A 24,145-nucleotide genomic window follows, 5' to 3' on the forward strand; every position below is an offset into this window, starting at 1 on the left:
GGTCATGAATTATTCTTTCAAATATTTTTGACATACAGACAGGTAAATTGTAAGAAAAACCGTCATACTGTTTATTCCAGTTTGTTAATTGATATCACCAAACTAAAATTGACTGAAGTCATATCGCTTTGTCGTTTGAATTATATGACTACAAATGTGAATATGAACGGCACCCCGTACAGGCCGACAGAAGCTCTAATATGATCAAGGGAGACAACCAGAATTGGATGCAGTTAGTTTTGGAACTCTTTTGATTATGGAGATAAATACGTCCATCGTCAACATGAGTTGACAGCTGATATCAGGGATGTTGGAGTGCTGGTTGTAAGAAATATGGTAGGCGATACGATATGATTTCTTAAGTAAAGGACACCATTTAATATGTAAACTTAGCAACTCGTAGCTTTTGGCGAAAACTATCGTAGTGTGGTAGAGTTTATTGGTCTCGACACCATGCAGTCTTCACAGTAGCCCGAGTTTCCTCTGGCCCTGACGGTGTCAGGGCCAGAGGAAACTCGGACCATCTTCACAGATGATTTTTCTCCTTCTGTTCTTCTTTGTACTTGCAGTGGGGGCCATCAATCGTAATGATTATTCCAAAGGCATTTGTTAAAATATTAGTGGATATTATCACATTTAATTTTTTTCTTTAAGATAAAAATAAAAAGCATATTTTGCATTTGAGATAGGAATGACACTTTGAGAAGTGATTTGTAGGTGTCTACAGTGTCAGCATCAAAGGACGAGTGTTTATAACTGTCTCTAGAGGTCTGTATGTGTTTGATTACCAAATGGGTTCTGATGGCTTGAGCGAAGGCACAGGTCGACGGGTAGGAGATTCCAGGATGGTTTGTGACAAGACTGTACTATTTTGTAAAGTATTACCAGAGACGTACAAATATATATCACAGAGACTGGTAACTTAAGTAAGTTTTGATCCATCTTGCATGCCTCAATTGTTATCTGGAGCGGAAGCTTTGTGTCACGAGATTTGGCTGTGCATCTGCACCTGAACACTGAACCTGGTGTTTGACCAAGGCTCAGCTTGCCCGCTACAAAAGTATAATAAAAAATATAATAATTGATTATTTTTAATGAATTAAATTATTTCAACATTTTAAATATTAAGTTTCAAAATAAAATTAAGTACATGTGTATTATTTATGCACAATGTTGCTAATCGAATGAATTAAAATGCAACAAGGAGGGCTTGGCAAGGGCTGAAAAAATCCATCAGCAGTGTCTACCACTTCCAATCTCAATGGCATGTACTAAAGACACATTAGATATTGGCTCCTCTCTAAACCAATTTCAATGGCATGTACTAAAGCCACAAGATATCAGCTCCTTCCGAAACCAATTTCAATGGCATGCACTAAAGACACAAGATGTCAGCTCCTTCCTAAACCAATCTCATTGGCACGTACTAAAGACACAAGATATCAGCTCCTTTCTAAACCTATTTCAATGGCACGTACTAAAAACACAAGATGTCCGCTCCTTCCTGAACCAAATTGAGAGTAAGATACAGTAGAGCCAAAATTAATTAAACTGTACCATACAGTTGTTTCATTTTAGAATGTATAAACATACTTTCAATTCAGATTCTAGCCTGAGCTTACATGCTTCTGGCCCTTAAGCACCAAACTTGGGCATTCAGAGAGATACATGTCTACACTAGACATCTGTTTGTCAGATTATCAAAGCCTGGTGTTATAAATTATATACTCAGATTCACACAACCATTCCTCATTTTCTGGGTGCTGTGAGTCTCGAATTGTAACCAAACGGCCCAAACCAAAAACAGCATTTAAGGGTATCTTTGTGGTGGTCTTATCAAAGAGTTTATTTCAGTCTGGTGTCGATGAAACAAATATATGTGTTGATAGCTAGGTCACCATATTGAATTTCTAACCACAAGAAAGACACTCATTTCTACTGTCATTTAGCTACATCAATCCATATATCGGTGTCATACATCCTGGCATTATCAGGTCTAATTTACCAAGATTAATCGGGCAAAACTTGTTATGTTTATGGTAGCTTGATTAAATTTGACAATTATATACCGTATGTCATCAGTGTTAGACAAATTGGTAGTTAAAGTCATGAATGAAATACAAAATTTAAGATACACTCACTGAATAAAGAAAAAATTAAATATTTACACATACAAAATGTATTTCACTCGTATACCATAAAAAGTTTTTTATACGCCCGACGAAAGACGGGACGTATTATGTTATCATATTGGTGGGTGGGCGGGCACATATGGTGTCCGGACCATAACTCCAATACTACTTGACCCAGGCTCTCCATACTTGACATAAATATACATCTTGATGAGCCGGAGTGTCACATACCAAAATCATGCCCCTTACCCCCTTATTTGTGGAGTTATTCCCCTTTGATGATTTTACTTGTCCGGACCATAACTCCAGTACCACTCAACCCAGGCTCTCCATACTTGACACAAATTTACATATTCATGAGCCAAAGTGTCGCATACCAAAATCATGCCCCTTACCCCCTTATTTGTGGAGTTATTCCCCTTTGATAATTTTACTTGTCTGGTTAAAATTTTGTAATTGCTCACCATTCACTTAATAATGGTATTAGGAGGCTGATTCTTTGCAAAGAGGTTCTTTTAATGTATGTATTCTGTATATAAACATGTGAACTAATTTTTGTGTTGTTGTGTCTAAACCAAGGTTTCCCATATTTGCAACATATATACATCTCGTCATTTAAAGTTGCCCTTCGGTTTCGACGACACACCATTATGTGTATCAATATCTCCTTCCAACTTTCCAACAATGATACTTCATTTTAAAGCATTACAACCTGTGAAACTACCCCCTTCCAAGTGTCAAATATTGCAGTGGGCGTATGTTGTGGCCCTCCAACGGGCCCTTGTTGACCATTTTGTTCATCCTTTACTGCAGCAAGCAATGTCCATATATATAATCAGGATCAACTAAATATATATATACGATTATACAGGATACTTTTTACTTTGTCCTACATTTAATAGATTTATGTTTCTTACAGATGCTGATCTTTACTTGTACTTAATGACCTGTAATACATAAGTGTAGGTCTCGGCGGACCTGTAAACATGGGGGACTCCTCGGATGGAGGTGCTGTTTCTTCGACTCTACCTGTTAACTTTGGATCAAACCTTCATCTACCTTTGTTCTCTTCCATGAGAATTCCAAGCATGGATTCTCTTGTGAGCAACCATGGTTCTACTGTGTCAGAAGATGAATACCGATTCGTCGAGGTCTCACATCCAGCGCAGCTTCTTGCAGGACTAAATAATCTGAGAAAAAGTCAAACATTCTGTGACATTACAATATGTGTAGATGGCAGAGAGTTCTATTGCCATAAGGTCATCTTGTCTTCATTCAGCCCATATTTCAAAGCCATGTTTGCTGGAAGTATGGCAGAAAGTTTTCAAGATAAGATTTCTATAAATTGTATGGAAGCATCCATGGTAGAACTTCTCCTTGACTTTGCTTATACATCAGAAATACTTATCAATAAATCAAATGTCCAGTCTCTGTTGTCTGCAGCAAACCTTTTTGAAGTTTTGACAGTGAAAGAGGCTTGTTGCCATTACCTTGAACAAAACATGGATGAATCCAATTGTATAGGTATCCATTGTTTTGCTGAAATTCACGCCTGTGATGACCTACAGCAGAAATCTCGGGAATATTTATTACAAAACTTTGTCACAGTTTGGCAGCAAGAAGAGTTTGTCCAAATCAACCAGTCCAAGCTTGTAGAAATTCTGTGTGATGATGATTTAGTATGTGATAATGAGGAGGTCATATTTGAAGCGGCAGCAAGTTGGTTGAATTTTGACCTTGAGAAACGTAAGGATGACTTTGACAATGTGTTGGAGTGTGTGAGGCTGCCACTAACTAATCCCTACTTCATTCACGATTATGTTGAAAGCAACACAACAATTATGCAGTCTGTGGCTTGTAGACGATTGGTAGAGGAGGCCAAGACATTTCAATTGTTGAAAGACAGACAATGTCAGTTCCACAACCAGCGGACACGACTCAGGAAAAGTGCAGGTATAGTCAATATCTAAATAAAATGTAAATTAATATGTACCTAATACTGGTACATCATTATACTGGTATACCACTGTACTGGTATATCATTGTACTGGTATACCATTGTATACCATTGTACTGGTATACCATTGTACTGGTATATCATTGTACTGGTATGTCATTGTACTGGTATACCATTGTATACCATTGTACTGGTATATCATTGTACTGGTACATCATTGTACTGGTATACCATTGTATACCATTGTACTAGTATATCGATCATTGTACTGGTATATCATTGTACTGGTATATCATTGTACTGGTATATCACTGTACTGGTATATCACTGTATATCATTGTACTGGTATACCACTGTACTGGTATACCATTGTACTGGTATATCATTGTACTGGTATACCATTGTATATCATTGTACTGGTATATCATTGTACTGGTATATCATTGTACTGGTATACCATTGTACTGGTATATCATTGTATATCATTGTACTGGTATATCATTGTACTGGTATATCATTGTATACCATTGTACTGGTATATCATTGTACTGGTATATCATTGTACTGGTATACCATTGTACTGGTATATCATTGTACTGGTATATCATTATACTGGTATACCACTGTACTGGTATATCATTGTACTGGTATACCACTGTACTGGCATACCATTGTACTGGTATACCATTGTACTGGTATACCATTGTATACCATTTTATACTGGTATACCACTGTACTGGTATACCATTGTACTGGTACATCATTATACTGGTATATCATTGTACTGGTATATCACTGTACTGGTATACCATTGTATACCATTGTACTGGTATATCATTGTACTGGTATATCATTGTGCAGGTGTATCATTGTACTGGTATACGATTGTACTGGTATATCACTGTACTGGTATACCACTGTACTGGTATATCATTGCACTGGTATATCATTGTACTGGTATATCATTGTACTGGTATACCATTGTACTGGTATATACCACTGTACTGGTTTATCATTGCACTGGTATACCATTGTACTGGTATACCATTATACTGGTTTATCATTGCACTGGTATACGATTGTACTGGTATATCACTGTACTGGTATATCATTGTACAGGTGTATCATTGTACTGGTATACCATTATACTGGTTTATCATTGCACTGGTATACGATTGTACTGGTATATCACTGTACTGGTATATCATTGTACTGGTATATCATTGTACTGGTATATCATTGTACTGGTATACCATTGTACTGGTATACCACTGTACTGGTATATCATTGTACTGGTATACCACTGTACTGGTTTATCATTGCACTGGTATATCATTGTACTGGTATACCATTATACTGGTTTATCATTGTACTCGTATATCATTTCGTGATATATATTTGGGGCCGCGGTGGCCGAGTGGTTAAGGTGTCCGGACACTTTATCACTAGCCCTCTACCTCTGGGTATGCGAGTTCGAAACCTACAGTTACTGACTGTAGGCCGGTGGTTTTTCTCCGGGTACTCCGGCTTTCCTCCACCTCCAAAACCTGGCACGTCCTTAAATGACCCTGGCTGTTAATGGGACGTTAAACAAAAACAAACCAAAATCGTGATATATTGGCTCTGCCAAGTGTGTGGCAGTACAATTCCGATATCAACTTCAGGGAAGAGTTCTAAGTGTAGGTTTATTTAAATGTACTGCTAATATACATTATACACTTGTATAATTTTAATATAAATATGACACTACTTGTGTTGTTCATGTAACGTTTTGGTAAACTTTAGTGATGACAGAGGTGATTGTTGCTGTTGGAGGAGAAGATGACAAGGTGGTTCTCCGCAGTGTGGAAACCCTGGATCCTAGCACATTCCAGTGGAAACCGTTAGCATGTCTTCCATTTGCTGTTAGCAAGCATGGGTTAGTGGCTTCAGGTGAGTTTCCAGTGTTAATGAATGCCATGTAAAATGTTCATTTAAATTAAGTTTGTTTATATCACTAATGATTAATAACAGTCAATACAACTGTGTAGCATGACCACCAGATCACCCTTCTTAGATCTTTGGTTTGATCTCCCATGATGGCATATACAATTATATCTGTACTGTTAACATACTATCTCACACATATGTCACGGTGGTTTTCCCTGTGGACTTTCCTCCACCAGGAAAACACATACATGTGTCACAGTAATAGCTGTTGTTAACAGTATTATGACATTGTTTTAGGCTCCACCTATCTGTACCTGGCTGGAGGAGAGTACCCCGACGGCTCTGCCAGTAAGAGTGTGTGGCGGTATGATTCTTGTATCGACTGCTGGGAAGAGTTGTCCCCCATGCAAGTAGCCAGATCTGAGCTAGGTATGGCGATTTACTACTCCATAGCACACTCAAATATGTATAATAAATATGTATGATACTCTTAGTAATTCATTTCATTTTCATAAGTTACATAATCTTCAAAGATTGAAATGAAGTAAGATATATTTAGATAAATAATGGTGAGCTTTAACTGACCTTTGCTGTGTAGGTGTAGCGATGCTAGACTGTCACATGTACGCTGTGGGAGGCTGGGATGGCTCCAGTCGATTAGACAGTGTTGAACAGTACAGTGTAACCACTAACACGTGGACATTTGTGGCAGCCATGAAGATAGCCCTGACCAGTCCTGCAGTGGCTGCCATGGAAGGCTGTCTGTATGTAACAGGTATGTTTACACCTTATCAACCTTAGGCAAGAGTGAGAGAGAATGTAATACAAACTTGGTTAGAATTATCAGCATGGAATGCCTGTTTTATATACAAGTATATTGGCACTGACTGACCCCCAGGGGCTTATTGGCGGGGCCAAAAAAGTTCAAATTAACTGAAATTTCAAAAAACTTCTTCTCAAAACCCAAATAAGGAAGAATCAAATACTCTTCATAGATGGAAGGGTCTTAAAATGCTTTACCAAAATTGTGAATTTCATGACCCTGGGGTCTCACGTTTGCCCCTGTGTTAAATCTTTACTATTATATATAGTTTATAAAGGGGAAATCACATTTTTCACTATCATTTGTTTGATTTCTATTGGAAATCACTCTAACTCGGTTAACATCAGCATGGGATGACAGCTTGCTAGTATGCACATGTTGGCACTGACTGACCTCTGGGCTGATGCGCGGAGGCAAAAAAGGGTCAATTAAATTGACTGAAATATTTCCAACCTCAGGTGACCGTTAAGGTCCATTGGCCTCTTGTTCAGTCTTATATTCCACTCCTGTCCAATTTGTTTTAATTATCTGATCTTGGGAAACGTCTTCACTTTATAGAAACTATTTACTGTCCGTTGTTGCTCAAAAGGCAATTCAACTTATCTTAAAGATGATTTTTTGATAACAATAGACTCTATTTTTGCAATCTCGCAGAAATAGTTTCTGTATGCAATTATCTATAATATCTTATAGATTATTGGTAAAAACAGACTTTTTGTAAAAAAAAAAAGACAAGCAAATAGAAGAATTTTGCTGATGTCAGGTTTTTATTTCTAAATTATGCTCAAAAATGGTCATTTGTTTAATAATCTTGATATTTATCCGTTTACATTATGAATGTAACTTTTACCGTCTTCATGTACATGTACATTTGTATTTGTATTGATGTTTTTGGAATGAAAATAGAAAGAGTAAGTCCCTTATTTATTGTTAGCTCGACCAAGGTGAGCTTATGCCATACCGTTGCGTCCGTCATCCGTCCGTCCGTCGTCCGTCCGTCCGTCCGTCAACAATTGACTTCTTCTTCATAACTACACATCAGAATTTGACCAAATTTGGTCAGAAGCAGCCCTATGGTTAGGGGACTCAAAATTGTACAAATGATGGGGCTGACCCCCTGGGGGCCTCTGGGGCGGGGCCAAAAGGGGTTATTTTGCGCTATTGATATAAACGACTTCTTCTCTGAAACCAAGCAATGGCTATCACTCATATTTTTCTGGTAGCATCAATATGGGGTGGGGATTCAAAATTGTACAAATGATGGGGCTGACCCCCCCAGGGGCCTGAGGGGCGGGGCCAAATGTGGTCAATCTGGCTATATTGATATAAACGACTTCTTCTCTGAATCCAAGCAATGGCTATCACTCATATTTGCCTGATAGCATCATTATGGGGTGGGGATTCAAAATTGTATAAATGATGGGGCTGACCCCCCAGGGGCCTGAGGGGTGGGGCAGAATGTGGTCAATTTGGCTATATTGATATAAACGACTTCTTCTCTGAAACTGAGCAATGCCTGTCACTCATATTTGCCTGGAAGCATCACTATGGGGTTGGGATTCAAAATTGTACCAATGATGGGACTGACCCCCCAGGGGCCTGAGGGGCGGGGCCAAATGTGGTCAATCGGGCTATATTCATATAATTGACTTCTTCTCTGGAACCAAACAATGGATATCTCTCATATTTTACTGGTAGCATCACCTTGGGGTAGGAATTTGAAATTGTACAAATGATGGGGCTGACCCCCTGGGGTCTGAGGGGTGGGGCCAAAAGGGGTCAGTTTTATAGAATTGATATAAACGACTTCTGCTCTGAAACTAAGCAATGGATATCACTCATATTTGCCTGGTAGCATCACTATGGGGTGGGGATTCAAAATTGTACAAATGGTGGGGCTGCCCCCAAGGGGTCTGAGGGGCGGGGCCAAAAGGGGTCAATTTGGCTCTCTTAATATAAACGACTTCTTCTCTGAAATCAAGTGATGGATATCGCTCATATTTGCCTGGTAGCGTCAATATTGGGTGGGCATTCAAAATTGTACAAATGGTGAGGCTGACCCCCCGGGGGGCCTGAGGGGCGGGGCCAAGAGGGGTCAATTTGGCTGAATTGATATGAACAACTTCTTCTCTGAAACTAAGCAAGGGATATCGCTCATATTTGCCTGGTAGCATCCTTTTGGGTAGGGATTCAAAATTTTATAAAGGAAGCAACTGACCCCCACTCCCCCCGGGGTGCAGAGGGCGGGGTCAATTGGTTTAAACAACTTCTTTTCTTAAACTAAGCAATGGATATCACTCACATTTGTGTGGTAGCATCCCTATGGGGTTGTGGCAAAAGTTCATTTTATTTCACGGATTAATGCATTTTTTGACATAAAATCCTCACGTACCCATATAAAATGCCTATGATATATTGACATAGCAATACCAGCGACAAATATACTTAATAATCATTCTTGTTTCATATCTCATGAAATCCAGGTGAGCGATACAGGCCCTCTGGGCCTGTTGTTAATCTTAAGTTATGATCCGAGGTCTCCTAAATCACCTTCTTGACCAAACTTTATCTAAAGATGATAGTACAATAGGGAGCTGTGCTATTTGTTTTGGGTTTGACTATTTTCAAAGGAGTTAATTTAATTTTTAGTCCAAAGTACTGTTGCTTTTCATCTCCAAATATTTTTCAAACTTGATAGATGTGCCTGGTAAAAATATAACTTCTGGCATTAATAGTTGTGCAATTTATATATTTTTTGCATCAGTCCAACTTTAACCAAACTTATATTTTGGTGAATTTTGAGAATTAGTTATTTTGGAAAGTTGACAATTAGAAGTTTTGCAATAAATCAATATTAAAACACTATTACAACATAAACTGTGTATAGATAATTTTCTTTTGTGTGTTTAATTAACCTGGGCATTTGATAATAATTGTAGACTTCAAATTCAGATAATTTTGTTACTAAATAAACACACTTACCTGCAGGTGGAGCTGTACTTGAGGACGGAGATGGGATAGAACTAGTCCAGTGTTACAACCCACGCACAGACAGGTGGACAGACAAGAACTCCATGTTGATTCCACGCTCAGGTTCTGGGGCCTGTGTTCTCAATGGGTTCCTGTATATCATAGGTAATCCTCCACTGTGTCAGTTACTGATGGCCACCGTTGGTTGTGGTGCTACTCAAAGTTAAAAATCAAATAGTTTTTTCTATGGATATATACATCAGGTTATAACAGGAGCAAGCCTATTACCATGACTGTAAAGAGGAAGTGTGAATTATACAATCTGGAGACCTTCGAAGCAAAGGAAGAAGTCACTTCAGCATTTCGACACACTTATAATTTTCTGCTAGGATAACTTTTATGCATGTATACATACAATCAGGTAGAAATGGTTTTGACTTACAAATCAAAACTACAACCATCATTGTTAGATATTGGAATTCTATCTTTGAAAGAACTAAACTTGGTATTATAAGTTTATTTTTAATGGCAGGAGGTTGGCATGCTTCTACAGAAAACACCAGTAAGGTGGAGTGTTACAACCCGAGGACAGACCAGTGGGTCCAAAAAAGTCCGCTCTTGGAGAGACGATACAGACCAGGTGTCGCAGTTGTATCTGGCAAGGTGTATGTCCTGGGAGGAGAGGAGGGCTGGGACAGGTTAGTATGGGTACAATCGTATCTAGCAGGGTCTACATCCTGGGAGTGGAGGAGGGCTGGGACAGTATGATCACAGTCGTATAATAGGGCTGGGACAGTATAGTCACAGTCGTATCTGGTGGTGTCTATGTCCTGGGAGTGGAGGAGGGCTGGGACAGGTTAGTATGGGTACAATCGTATCTAGCAGGGTCTACATCCTGGGAGTGGAGGAGGGCTGGGACAGGTTAGTATGGGTACAATCGTATCTAGCAGGGTCTACATCCTGGGAGTGGAGGAGGGCTGGGACAGTATGATCACAGTCGTATCTGGTGGTGTCTATGTCCTGGGAGAGGAGGAGGGCTGGGACAGTATGGTCACAGTCGTATCTGGTGGTGTCTATGTCCTGGGAGAGGAGGAGGGCTGGGACAGTATGGTCACAGTCGTATCTGGTGGTGTCTATGTCCTGGGAGAGGAGGAGGGCTGGGACAGTATGGTCACAGTCGTATCTGGTGGTGTCTACGTCCTGGGAGTGGAGGAGGGCTGGGACGGTATGGTCACAGTCGTATCTGGTGTCTACGTCCTGGGAGTGGAGGAGGGCTGGGTCGGTATGGTCACAGTCCTATCTGGTGGTGTCTATGTCCTGGGAGAGGAGGAGGGCTGGGACAGTATGGTCACAGTCGTATCTGGTGGTGTCTACGTCCTGGGAGAGGAGGAGGGCTGGGACAGTATGGTCACAGTCGTATCTGGTGGTGTCTACGTCCTGGGTGTGGAGGAGGGCTGGGACAGTATGGTGACAGTCGTATCTGGTGTCTATGTCCTGGGAGTGGAGGAGGGCTGGGACGGTATGGTCACAGTCGTATCTGGTGTCTACGTCCTGGGAGTGGAGGAGGGCTGGGTCGGTATGGTCACAGTTGTATCTGGTGGTGTCTATGTCCTGGGAGTGGAGGAGGGCTGGGACAGTATGGTCACAGTCGTATCTGGTGGTGTGTACGTCCTGGGAGTGGAGGAGGGCTGGGACGGTATGGTCACAGTCGTATCTGGTGGTGTCTACGTCCTGGGAGTGGAGGAGGGCTGGAACAGTATGGTCACAGTCGTATCTGGTGGTGTCTATGTCCTGGGGGTGGAGGAGGGCTGGGACAGTATGGTCACAGTCGTATCTGGTGGTGTCTACGTCCTGGGAGTGGAGGAGGGCTGGAACAGTATGGTCACAGTCGTATCTGGTGGTGTCTATGTCCTGGGAGTGGAGGAGGGCTGGGACAGTATGGTCACAGTCGTATCTGGTGGTGTCTACGTCCTGGGAGTGGAGGAGGGCTGGGACAGTATGGGTACAGTCGTATCTGGTGGTGTCTACATCCTGGGAGTGGAGGAGGGCTGGGTCAGTATGGTCACAGTCGTATCTGGTGGTGTCTACGTCCTGGGAGTGGAGGAGGGCTGGGACAGTATGGTCACAGTCGTATCTGGTGGTGTCTACGTCCTGGGAGTGGAGGAGGGCTGAGTCAGTATGGGTACAATCGTATCTAGCAGGGTCTATATCCTGGGAGTGGAGGAGGGCTGGGACAGTATGATCACAGTCGTATCTGGTGGTGTCTATGTCCTGGGAGTGGAGGAGGGCTGGGACAGTATGGTCACAGTCGTATCTGGTGGTGTCTATGTCCTGGGAGTGGAGGAGGGCTGGGACGGTATGGTCACAGTCGTATCTGGTGGTGTCTACATCCTGGGAGTGGAGGAGGGCTGGGACGGTATGGTCACAGTCGTATCTGGTGGTGTCTATGTCCTGGGAGTGGAGGAGGGCTGGGACAGGTTAGTATGGGTACAATCGTATCTAGCAGGGTCTACATCCTGGGAGTGGAGGAGGGCTGGGACAGTATGATCACAGTCGTATCTGGTGGTGTCTATGTCCTGGGAGAGGAGGAGGGCTGGGACAGTATGGTCACAGTCGTATCTGGTGGTGTCTACGTCCTGGGGGTGGAGGAGGGCTGGGACAGTATGGTCACAGTCGTATCTGGTGGTGTCTACGTCCTGGGAGTGCAGGAGGGCTGGGACGGTATGGTCACAGTCATATCTGGTGTCTACGTCCTGGGAGTGCAGGAGGGCTGGGTCGGTATGGTCACAGTCGTATCTGGTGGTGTCTATGTCCTGGGGGTGGAGGAGGGCTGGGACAGTATGGTCACAGTCGTATCTGGTGGTGTCTACGTCCTGGGAGTGGAGGAGGGCTGGGACAGTATGGTCACAGTCGTATCTGGTGGTGTCTATGTCCTGGGAGTGGAGGAGGGCTGGGACAGTATGGTCACAGTCGTATCTGGTGATGTCTACGTCCTGGGAGTGGAGGAGGGCTGGGACAGTATGGGTACAGTCGTATCTGGTGGTGTCTACGTCCTGGGAGTGGAGGAGGGCTGGGTCAGTATGGTCACAGTCGTATCTGGTGGTGTCTATGTCCTGGGAGTGGAGGAGGGCTGGGACAGTATGGTCACAGTCGTATCTGGTGGTGTCTACGTCCTGGGAGTGGAGGAGGGCTGAGTCAGTATGGGTACAATCGTATCTAGCAGGGTCTATATCCTGGGAGTGGAGGAGGGCTGGGACAGTATGATCACAGTCGTATCTGGTGGTGTCTATGTCCTGGGAGTGGAGGAGGGCTGGGACAGTATGGGTACAGTCGTATCTGGTGGTGTCTACATCCTGGGAGTGGAGGAGGGCCAGGACAGTATGGTCACAGTCGTATCTGGTGGTGTCTACGTCCTGGGAGTGGAGGAGGGCTGAGTCAGTATGGATACAATCGTATCTAGCAGGGTCTATATCCTGGGAGTGGAGGAGGGCTGGGACAGTATGATCACAGTCGTATCTGGTGGTGTCTATGTCCTGGGAGTGGAGGAGGGCTGGGTCGGTATTGTCACAGTCGTATCTGGTGTTGTCTATGTCCTGGGAGTGGAGGAGGGCTGGGTCAGTATGGTCAGTCGTATCTGGTGGTGTCTATGTCCTGGGAGTGGAGGAGGGCCAGGACAGTATGGTCACAGTCGTATCTGGTGGTGTCTACATCCTGGGAGTGGAGGAGGGCCAGGACAGTATGGTCACAGTCGTATCTGGTGGTGTCTATGTCCTGGGAGTGGAGGAGGGCCGGGTCAGTATGGTCACAGTCGTATCTGGTGTGTACGTCCTGGGAGTGGAGGAGGGCTGGGACGGTAAGGTCACAGTCGTATCTGGTGTCTACGTCCTGGGAGTGGAGGAGGGCTGGGTCGGTATTGTCACAGTCGTATCTGGTGGTGTGTACGTCATGGGAGTGGAGGAGGGCCAGGACAGTATGGTCACAGTCGTATCTGGTGTCTACGTCCTGGGAGTGGAGGAGGGCTGGGACAGTATGGTCACAGTCATATCTGGTGGTGTGTACGTCCTGGGAATGGAGGAGGGCCGGGTCAGTATGGTCACAGTCCTATCTGGTGGTGTCTACGTCCTGGGAGTGGAGGAGGACTGGGTCAGTATGGTCAGTCGTATCTGGTGGTGTCTATGTCCTGGGAGTGGAGGAGGGCTGGGTCAGTATTGTCACAGTCGTATCTGGTGGTGTGTACGTCATGGGAGTGGAGGAGGGCCAGGACAGTATGGTCACAGTCGTATCTGGTGTCTACGTCCTGGGAGTGGAGGAGGGCTGGGACAGTATGGTCACAGTCATATCTGGTGGTGTGTACGTCCTGGGAATGGAGGAGGGCCGGGTCAGTATGGTCACAGTCCTATCTGGTGGTGTCTACATCCTGGGAGTGGAGGAGGACTGGGTCAGTATGGTCAGTCGTATCTGGTGGTGTCTATGTCCTGGGAGTGGAGGAGGGCTGGGTCAGTATTGTCACAGTCGTATCTGGTGGTGTGGTGGTGTCTACATCCTGGGAGTGGAGGAGGGCCGGGTCAGTATGGTCACAGTCGTATCTGGTGGTGTCTATGTCCTGGGAGTGGAGGAGGCTGGGACAGTATGGTGACAGTCGTATCTGGTGGTGTCTACGTCCTGGGAGTGGAGGAGGGCTGGGTCAGTATTGTCACAGTCGTATCTGGTGTCTACGTCCTGGGAGTGGAGGAGGGCCAGGACAGTATGGTGACAGTCGTATCTGGTGGTGTCTATGTCATGGGAGTGGAGGAGGCTGGGACAGTATGGTGACAGTCGTATCTGGTGGTGTCTACGTCCTGGGAGTGGAGGAGGGCTGGGTCAGTATTGTCACAGTCGTATCTGGTGTCTACGTCCTGGGAGTGGAGGAGGGCCAGGACAGTATGGTGACAGTCGTATCTGGTGGTGTCTACGTCCTGGGAGTGGAGGAGGGCTGGGACAGTATGGTCAGTCGTATCTGGTGGTGTCTACATCCTGGGAGTGGAGGAGGGCTGAGTCGGTATTGTCACAGTTGTATCTGGTGGTGTCTACGTTCTGGGAGTGGAGGAGGGTTGGGTCAGTATGGTCAGTCGTATCTGGTGGTGTCTATGTCCTGGGAGTGGAGGAGGGCTGGGTCGGTATTGTCACAGTCGTATCTGGTGGTGTCTATGTCCTGGGAGTGGAGGAGGGCTGGGACAGTATGGTCACAGTCGTATCTGGTGATGTCTACGTCCTGGGAGTGGAGGAGGGCTGGGACAGTATGGGTACAGTCGTATCTGGTGGTGTCTACATCCTGGGAGTGGAGGAGGGCTGGGTCAGTATGGTCACAGTCGTATCTGGTGGTGTCTATGTCCTGGGAGTGGAGGAGGGCTGGGACAGTATGGTCACAGTCGTATCTGGTGGTGTCTACGTCCTGGGAGTGCAGGAGGGCTGGGACGGTATGGTCACAGTCATATCTGGTGTCTACGTCCTGGGAGTGCAGGAGGGCTGGGTCGGTATGGTCACAGTCGTATCTGGTGGTGTCTATGTCCTGGGGGTGGAGGAGGGCTGGGACAGTATGGTCACAGTCGTATCTGGTGGTGTCTACGTCCTGGGAGTGGAGGAGGGCTGGAACAGTATGGTCACAGTCGTATCTGGTGGTGTCTATGTCCTGGGAGTGGAGGAGGGCTGGGACAGTATGGTCACAGTCGTATCTGGTGATGTCTACGTCCTGGGAGTGGAGGAGGGCTGGGACAGTATGGGTACAGTCGTATCTGGTGGTGTCTACATCCTGGGAGTGGAGGAGGGCTGGGTCAGTATGGTCACAGTCGTATCTGGTGGTGTCTATGTCCTGGGAGTGGAGGAGGGCTGGGACAGTATGGTCACAGTCGTATCTGGTGGTGTCTACGTCCTGGGAGTGGAGGAGGGCTGAGTCAGTATGGGTACAATCGTATCTAGCAGGGTCTATATCCTGGGAGTGGAGGAGGGCTGGGACAGTATGATCACAGTCGTATCTGGTGGTGTCTATGTCCTGGGAGTGGAGGAGGGCTGGGACAGTATGGGTACAGTCGTATCTGGTGGTGTCTACATCCTGGGAGTGGAGGAGGGCCAGGACAGTATGGTCACAGTCGTATCTGGTGGTGTCTACGTCCTGGGAGTGGAGGAGGGCTGAGTCAGTATGGATACAATCGTATCTAGCAGGGTCTATATCCTGGGAGTGGAGGAGGGCTGGGACAGTATGATCACAGTCGTATCTGGTGGTGTCTATGTCCTGGGAGTGGAGGAGGGCTGGGTCGGTATTGTCACAGTCGTATCTGGTGTTGTCTATGTCCTGGGAGTGGAGGAGGGCTGGGTCAGTATGGTCAGTCGTATCTGGTGGTGTCTATGTCCTGGGAGTGGAGGAGGGCCAGGACAGTATGGTCACAGTCGTATCTGGTGGTGTCTACATCCTGGGAGTGGAGGAGGGCCAGGACAGTATGGTCACAGTCGTATCTGGTGGTGTCTATGTCCTGGGAGTGGAGGAGGGCCGGGTCAGTATGGTCACAGTCGTATCTGGTGTGTACGTCCTGGGAGTGGAGGAGGGCTGGGACGGTAAGGTCACAGTCGTATCTGGTGTCTACGTCCTGGGAGTGGAGGAGGGCTGGGTCGGTATTGTCACAGTCGTATCTGGTGGTGTGTACGTCATGGGAGTGGAGGAGGGCCAGGACAGTATGGTCACAGTCGTATCTGGTGTCTACGTCCTGGGAGTGGAGGAGGGCTGGGACAGTATGGTCACAGTCATATCTGGTGGTGTGTACGTCCTGGGAATGGAGGAGGGCCGGGTCAGTATGGTCACAGTCCTATCTGGTGGTGTCTACGTCCTGGGAGTGGAGGAGGACTGGGTCAGTATGGTCAGTCGTATCTGGTGGTGTCTATGTCCTGGGAGTGGAGGAGGGCTGGGTCAGTATTGTCACAGTCGTATCTGGTGGTGTGTACGTCATGGGAGTGGAGGAGGGCCAGGACAGTATGGTCACAGTCGTATCTGGTGTCTACGTCCTGGGAGTGGAGGAGGGCTGGGACAGTATGGTCACAGTCATATCTGGTGGTGTGTACGTCCTGGGAATGGAGGAGGGCCGGGTCAGTATGGTCACAGTCCTATCTGGTGGTGTCTACATCCTGGGAGTGGAGGAGGACTGGGTCAGTATGGTCAGTCGTATCTGGTGGTGTCTATGTCCTGGGAGTGGAGGAGGGCTGGGTCAGTATTGTCACAGTCGTATCTGGTGGTGTGGTGGTGTCTACATCCTGGGAGTGGAGGAGGGCCGGGTCAGTATGGTCACAGTCGTATCTGGTGGTGTCTATGTCCTGGGAGTGGAGGAGGCTGGGACAGTATGGTGACAGTCGTATCTGGTGGTGTCTACGTCCTGGGAGTGGAGGAGGGCTGGGTCAGTATTGTCACAGTCGTATCTGGTGTCTACGTCCTGGGAGTGGAGGAGGGCCAGGACAGTATGGTGACAGTCGTATCTGGTGGTGTCTATGTCATGGGAGTGGAGGAGGCTGGGACAGTATGGTGACAGTCGTATCTGGTGGTGTCTACGTCCTGGGAGTGGAGGAGGGCTGGGTCAGTATTGTCACAGTCGTATCTGGTGTCTACGTCCTGGGAGTGGAGGAGGGCCAGGACAGTATGGTGACAGTCGTATCTGGTGGTGTCTACGTCCTGGGAGTGGAGGAGGGCTGGGACAGTATGGTCAGTCGTATCTGGTGGTGTCTACATCCTGGGAGTGGAGGAGGGCTGAGTCGGTATTGTCACAGTTGTATCTGGTGGTGTCTACGTTCTGGGAGTGGAGGAGGGTTGGGTCAGTATGGTCAGTCGTATCTGGTGGTGTCTATGTCCTGGGAGTGGAGGAGGGCTGGGTCGGTATTGTCACAGTCGTATCTGGTGTTGTCTACGTCCTGGGAGTGGAGGAGGGCTGGGACAGTATTGTCACAGTCGTATCTGGTGGTGTCTATGTCCTGGGAGTGGAGGAGGGCTGGGACAGTATGGTCACAGTCGTATCTGGTGGTGTCTACATCCTGGGAGTGGAGGAGGGCTGGGACAGTATGGTCACAGTCGTATCTGGTGGTGTCTACGTCCTGGGAGTGGAGGAGGGCCAGGACAGTATGGTCACAGTCGTATCTGGTGGTGTCTATGTCCTGGGAGTGGAGGAGGGCTTGGTCAGTATGATCACAGTCGTATCTGGTGGTGTCTACATCCTGGGGGTGGAGGAGGGTTGGGTCAGTATGGTCACAGTCGTATCTGGTGGTGTCTATGTCCTGGGAGTGGAGGAGGGCAGGGACAGTATGGTCAGTCAAATCTGGTGTCTACATCCTGGGAGTGGAGGAGGGCTGGGTCGGTATTGTCACAGTCGTATCTGGTGGTGTCTACGTTCTGGGAGTGGAGGAGGGCTGGGTCGGTATTGTCACAGTCGTATCTGGTGGTGTGTACGTCATGGGAGTGGAGGAGGGCCAGGACAGTATGGTCACAGTCGTATCTGGTGTCTACGTCCTGGGAGTGGAGGAGGGCTGGGACAGTATGGTCACAGTCATATCTGGTGGTGTGTACGTCCTGGGAATGGAGGAGGGCCGGGTCAGTATGGTCACAGTCCTATCTGGTGGTGTCTACGTCCTGGGAGTGGAGGAGGACTGGGTCAGTATGGTCAGTCGTATCTGGTGGTGTCTATGTCCTGGGAGTGGAGGAGGGCTGGGTCAGTATTGTCACAGTCGTATCTGGTGGTGTGGTGGTGTCTACATCCTGGGAGTGGAGGAGGGCCGGGTCAGTATGGTAACAGTCGTATCTGGTGGTGTCTACATCCTGGGAGTGGAGGAGGGCCAGGACAGTATGGTCACAGTCCTATCTGGTGGTGTTTACGTCCTGGGAGGGGAGGAGGACTGGGTCAGTATGGTCACAGTCGTATCTGGTGGTGTCTATGTCCTGGGAGAGGAGGGCTGGGACAGTATGGTCACAGTCGTATCTGGTGGTGTCTACGTCCTGGGAGTGGAGGAGGGCTGGGTCAGTATTGTCACAGTCGTATCTGGTGTCTACGTCCTGGGAGTGGAGGAGGGCCAGGACAGTATGGTGACAGTCGTATCTGGTGGTGTCTATGTCATGGGAGTGGAGGAGGCTGGGACAGTATGGTGACAGTCGTATCTGGTGGTGTCTACGTCCTGGGAGTGGAGGAGGGCTGGGTCAGTATTGTCACAGTCGTATCTGGTGTCTACGTCCTGGGAGTGGAGGAGGGCCAGGACAGTATGGTGACAGTCGTATCTGGTGGTGTCTACGTCCTGGGAGTGGAGGAGGGCTGGGACAGTATGGTCAGTCGTATCTGGTGGTGTCTACATCCTGGGAGTGGAGGAGGGCTGAGTCGGTATTGTCACAGTTGTATCTGGTGGTGTCTACGTTCTGGGAGTGGAGGAGGGTTGGGTCAGTATGGTCAGTCGTATCTGGTGGTGTCTATGTCCTGGGAGTGGAGGAGGGCTGGGTCGGTATTGTCACAGTCGTATCTGGTGTTGTCTACGTCCTGGGAGTGGAGGAGGGCTGGGACAGTATTGTCACAGTCGTATCTGGTGGTGTCTATGTCCTGGGAGTGGAGGAGGGCCAGGACAGTATGGTCACAGTCGTATCTGGTGTCTACGTCCTGGGAGTGGAGGAGGGCTGGGACAGTATGGTCACAGTCATATCTGGTGGTGTGTACGTCCTGGGAATGGAGGAGGGCCGGGTCAGTATGGTCACAGTCCTATCTGGTGGTGTCTACGTCCTGGGAGTGGAGGAGGACTGGGTCAGTATGGTCAGTCGTATCTGGTGGTGTCTATGTCCTGGGAGTGGAGGAGGGCTGGGTCAGTATTGTCACAGTCGTATCTGGTGGTGTGGTGGTGTCTACATCCTGGGAGTGGAGGAGGGCCGGGTCAGTATGGTAACAGTCGTATCTGGTGGTGTCTACATCCTGGGAGTGGAGGAGGGCCAGGACAGTATGGTCACAGTCCTATCTGGTGGTGTTTACGTCCTGGGAGGGGAGGAGGACTGGGTCAGTATGGTCACAGTCGTATCTGGTGGTGTCTATGTCCTGGGAGAGGAGGGCTGGGACAGTATGGTCACAGTCGTATCTGGTGGTGTCTACGTCCTGGGAGTGGAGGAGGGCTGGGTCAGTATTGTCACAGTCGTATCTGGTGTCTACGTCCTGGGAGTGGAGGAGGGCCAGGACAGTATGGTGACAGTCGTATCTGGTGGTGTCTATGTCATGGGAGTGGAGGAGGCTGGGACAGTATGGTGACAGTCGTATCTGGTGGTGTCTACGTCCTGGGAGTGGAGGAGGGCTGGGTCAGTATTGTCACAGTCGTATCTGGTGTCTACGTCCTGGGAGTGGAGGAGGGCCAGGACAGTATGGTGACAGTCGTATCTGGTGGTGTCTACGTCCTGGGAGTGGAGGAGGGCTGGGACAGTATGGTCAGTCGTATCTGGTGGTGTCTACATCCTGGGAGTGGAGGAGGGCTGAGTCGGTATTGTCACAGTTGTATCTGGTGGTGTCTACGTTCTGGGAGTGGAGGAGGGTTGGGTCAGTATGGTCAGTCGTATCTGGTGGTGTCTATGTCCTGGGAGTGGAGGAGGGCTGGGTCGGTATTGTCACAGTCGTATCTGGTGTTGTCTACGTCCTGGGAGTGGAGGAGGGCTGGGACAGTATTGTCACAGTCGTATCTGGTGGTGTCTATGTCCTGGGAGTGGAGGAGGGCTGGGACAGTATGGTCACAGTCGTATCTGGTGGTGTCTACATCCTGGGAGTGGAGGAGGGCTGGGACAGTATGGTCACAGTCGTATCTGGTGGTGTCTACGTCCTGGGAGTGGAGGAGGGCCAGGACAGTATGGTCACAGTCGTATCTGGTGGTGTCTATGTCCTGGGAGTGGAGGAGGGCTTGGTCAGTATGATCACAGTCGTATCTGGTGGTGTCTACATCCTGGGGGTGGAGGAGGGTTGGGTCAGTATGGTCACAGTCGTATCTGGTGGTGTCTATGTCCTGGGAGTGGAGGAGGGCAGGGACAGTATGGTCAGTCGTATCTGGTGTCTACATCCTGGGAGTGGAGGAGGGCTGGGTCGGTATTGTCACAGTCGTATCTGGTGGTGTCTACGTTCTGGGAGTGGAGGAGGGTTGGGTCAGTATGGTCAGTCGTATCTGGTGGTGTCTACGTCCTGGGAGGGAAGGAGGGCCGGGACAGTATGGTCACAGTCGTATCTGGTGGTGTCTATATCCTGGGAGTGGAGGAGGGCTGGGACAGTATTGTCACAGTCGTATCTGGTGGTGTTTACGTCCTGGGAGTGGAGGAGGGCTGGGACAGTATGGTCACAGTCGTATCTGGTGGTGTCTACGTCCTGGGAGTGGAGGAGGGCTGGGACAGTATGGTCACAGTCGTATCTGGTGGTGTCTACGTCCTGGGAGTGGAGGAGGGCTGGGTCAGTATGGTGTGAGGTCTTGTTTTGTATTGGTGAGATTCAATTCCAATGAAATATAATATTGAGGTGTAATTGTATTCTACAGGTACCATGACACAATAGAGTGCTATGATCCAGAAACAGACAGCTGGGAGATCGTAGGGGAAATGCAGTCAAGTCGTAGCTGGCTCAGCTGTGTATCTCTGGTACTTCATAAAGACGTTCTAAATCGTGACCGACACACTCACCATTGTACCGTGTGACACACCTGATACTAGTGTACGAGACAGAACATGTCTTACTGATGAGATATAAACAGAATGTATGAACAGAGATTGAAATTCTGGAAGCAGTGTTATCCCATGACACTGTTTGATTCTCTCTCGAATTATAGTGATATTTTTGATTTTGTAAACACCATTGATACTTAATTATGAATCTCATTAACTTCTGTTTTTAATGATCTTAAAACATTGATTAAATGTTGACTTATTGATTAGTAATTTTATACTATCATAGTATCTAGATATACACACATATATACAGATAGTGGACCAGCATGTCTTTGGGAGGTTTGAAATGATTTTACGCTCCAAATGATTAAATGGCAACAGAGTGGTAGTGTAGTTTGGCTTCAGTTTGTGTTTAAATGTAAAATATCAATTATAATTAGTACGAATGACTAGTCCTTTTAGGTATATATTACATCTTTTAATGTACTGTATTTCTGGGAGTTGTCTTTCTTTGTTTTGATCTTCATGTTCAATCGTAGGTGACTCACCATTGCCATATTACAGGATGTAAAATGAGGTTTTTAATGTAAGATTTGTGGAAGAAGTATTACAAATATTTTAGCTTAGCTCATCAAAAGTGCGAAAAGTTACATTTTATATGATTCAAATAAATGGAAATGTTTATCATATAAGAGTTATTTATATCCATGACATCACAGCATTTCTCTATAATAACAATATTTATCTTAAGAACTGTTGTTCCTTGGTGATACCCCGGTGTCTGGGATGATTTGAAGTTGTAACATGACAATTGAAGTAATAGAAACCAAATGTTACAGTGCTAACTCATTGTACACAATACATATTGCTTGTTTTATCCTGATTGGTCAGCTGTGTGTCTTTTAGACGAAGATTTTACCATTAATTTGTGTTTGTGTCGTACCTTGTTCTATCCTGATTGGTCAGCTGTGTATCTTTTAGACGAAGATTTTACCATTGATTTGTGTTTTGTGTCATACCTTGTTCTATTCTGATTGGTCAGCTGTGTATCTTTTAGACGAAGATTTTACCATTGATTTGTGTTTTGTGTCATACCTTGTTCTATTCTGATTGGTCAGCTGTGTATCTTTTAGACGAAGATTTTACCATTGATTTGTGTCATATACCTTGTTTTATTTTACACACAAGGAAAGGACATATTAAATGATTTTGTGATACAGCTCAATCAATGCCTATTCTGTCCTTTTTTGTTTGCTTTTAATTTCCTTAAAGTGTACCCAGAACAAATTGCTACATCTCTGTATATTAAGCTTATAAAATTGTTTAAGGATGAAACTAAAAATGCTGAAGTGTGACTTTCATAGCGACTTTAGCTTTAGACTAATTGCAATTTTTCTTGAAAACACACCTGAAGCTCAAAGCCTTTGACCTTTTTTCGGCGACCCCTGACCTGTGACATCAGAGGTTTTATAAACAAACGTGAACATATACCTGCGATTAATGCAAATTAAGACAACAATTATGTAAGTGCTGAATAGACTTTTGAGTTATATTTGTGAATTAGTTAATAACAAGTGAAATGTATCCATCAGAAGTCTTAACAAATGCCAAAAAAGAATGAAACGCTAATCTTTAGAAATTGATGATTATGTGTATCACCAACGTAATTTATGTTTTTGACATACTTTACTATTATAACGGGCCATAGTTAACATGATCATTTGACTAATTTCCTATTCTAAGGGTCTGTTTATAACTTTCAACATTTGAATAGTTTTCTATCATAATGGGTCATGTGTTCTATAATAAAATGTAACAATTCGCTTCACCCTGTGTTTAGCCTTTATTATGAGGACATGGGTTGTTGTATACCAATTTTGATTTCAGTTATAATTCTTCAAGTAATAGAGCCAAATTCCCAGAAAAAGATTCCAACAGTAAACTTTTAATATCGTTGGTGTTCAATTTGCAATTACTACAGGGCCATTTTGCTACAGTGGTTTTCTTCCCACAATCCATGGTATATAGGTGATGTGAATGAGACAACTTAGGTTAATTACCTTATAGGTAAAGTTTTACGATACAAATTCTGATTGCTTGTAGAAAAGACATAATTCACTTAATTCAAATGTAAACAATGGGTTTAATGTAAACAAAATATGAACCCCTATAGTATTTAAGAAATTCTAAAAAAACAAACTTAAACTTAATTTACATACAACTTGTAACATCATCAATTCGGAACAATTTTGTGTGTACAGCTCTGTTGTATATACGTCTCTGATACGCGTCGACTCAGAAGCAAGTTGCTGATTAAAACGTCTGAAAGCACAGACACCTGTGATGTGTCAGATATGACGAGCGTGTGGACTGACACCTGTGATGATGTGACAGGTATGACGAGCGTGTGGACTGACACCTGTGATGATGTGACAGATGTGACGAGCGTGTGATCTGACACCTGTGATGATGTGACAGATATGACGAGCGTGTAGGCTGACACCTGTGATGATGTGACTGATGTGACGAGCGTGTGATCTGACACCTGAGATGATGTGACATATATGACGAGCGTGTGGTCTGACACCTGTGATGATGTGACAGGTGTGACGAGCGTGTGGACTGACACCTGTGATGTTGTGACAGATATGACGAGCATGTGGTCTGAC

General features: G+C 46.1%; 1 protein-coding gene and 1 long non-coding RNA gene across 2 annotated transcripts; one reads left to right on the plus strand and one right to left on the minus strand.

Annotated features, from left to right (window-relative positions):
* Positions 1 to 223: 223 nt before the first annotated feature.
* On the plus strand, positions 224 to 22,701 carry LOC117322453 (kelch-like protein diablo). Its single transcript, XM_033877376.1, has 8 exons — positions 224 to 336; positions 3,052 to 4,085; positions 5,875 to 6,021; positions 6,316 to 6,447; positions 6,617 to 6,793; positions 9,830 to 9,976; positions 10,344 to 10,509; positions 21,350 to 22,701. Exons 2-8 carry the CDS (start codon positions 3,119 to 3,121, stop codon positions 21,504 to 21,506), a joined length of 1,893 nt encoding a protein of 630 aa, XP_033733267.1. The 5' UTR covers positions 224 to 336; positions 3,052 to 3,118; the 3' UTR covers positions 21,507 to 22,701.
* LOC117322460 lies at positions 21,966 to 23,537 on the minus strand. Its single transcript, XR_004531556.1, has 2 exons — positions 22,643 to 23,537; positions 21,966 to 22,571 (listed from the first exon to the last, which is right to left on the minus strand). It is a non-coding gene; the product is annotated as an uncharacterized LOC117322460 (long non-coding RNA).
* Between the last annotated feature and the right edge of the window lie 608 nt (positions 23,538 to 24,145).

Source organism: Pecten maximus, chromosome 1 (assembly GCF_902652985.1).
Source record: "Pecten maximus chromosome 1, xPecMax1.1, whole genome shotgun sequence".
NCBI lineage: Eukaryota > Metazoa > Mollusca > Bivalvia > Pectinida > Pectinidae > Pecten > Pecten maximus.

Coding starts and splice junctions, on each gene's coding strand:
- LOC117322453 (XM_033877376.1), top strand. CDS start 3,119: ATGGGGGACTCCTCGGATGGAGGTGCTGTTTCTTCGACTCTACCTGTT. Junction 4,086..5,874: donor ACGACTCAGGAAAAGTGCAG/GTATAGTCAATA, acceptor GGTAAACTTTAG/TGATGACAGAGGTGATTGTT. Junction 6,448..6,616: donor AGTAGCCAGATCTGAGCTAG/GTATGGCGATTT, acceptor TTTGCTGTGTAG/GTGTAGCGATGCTAGACTGT.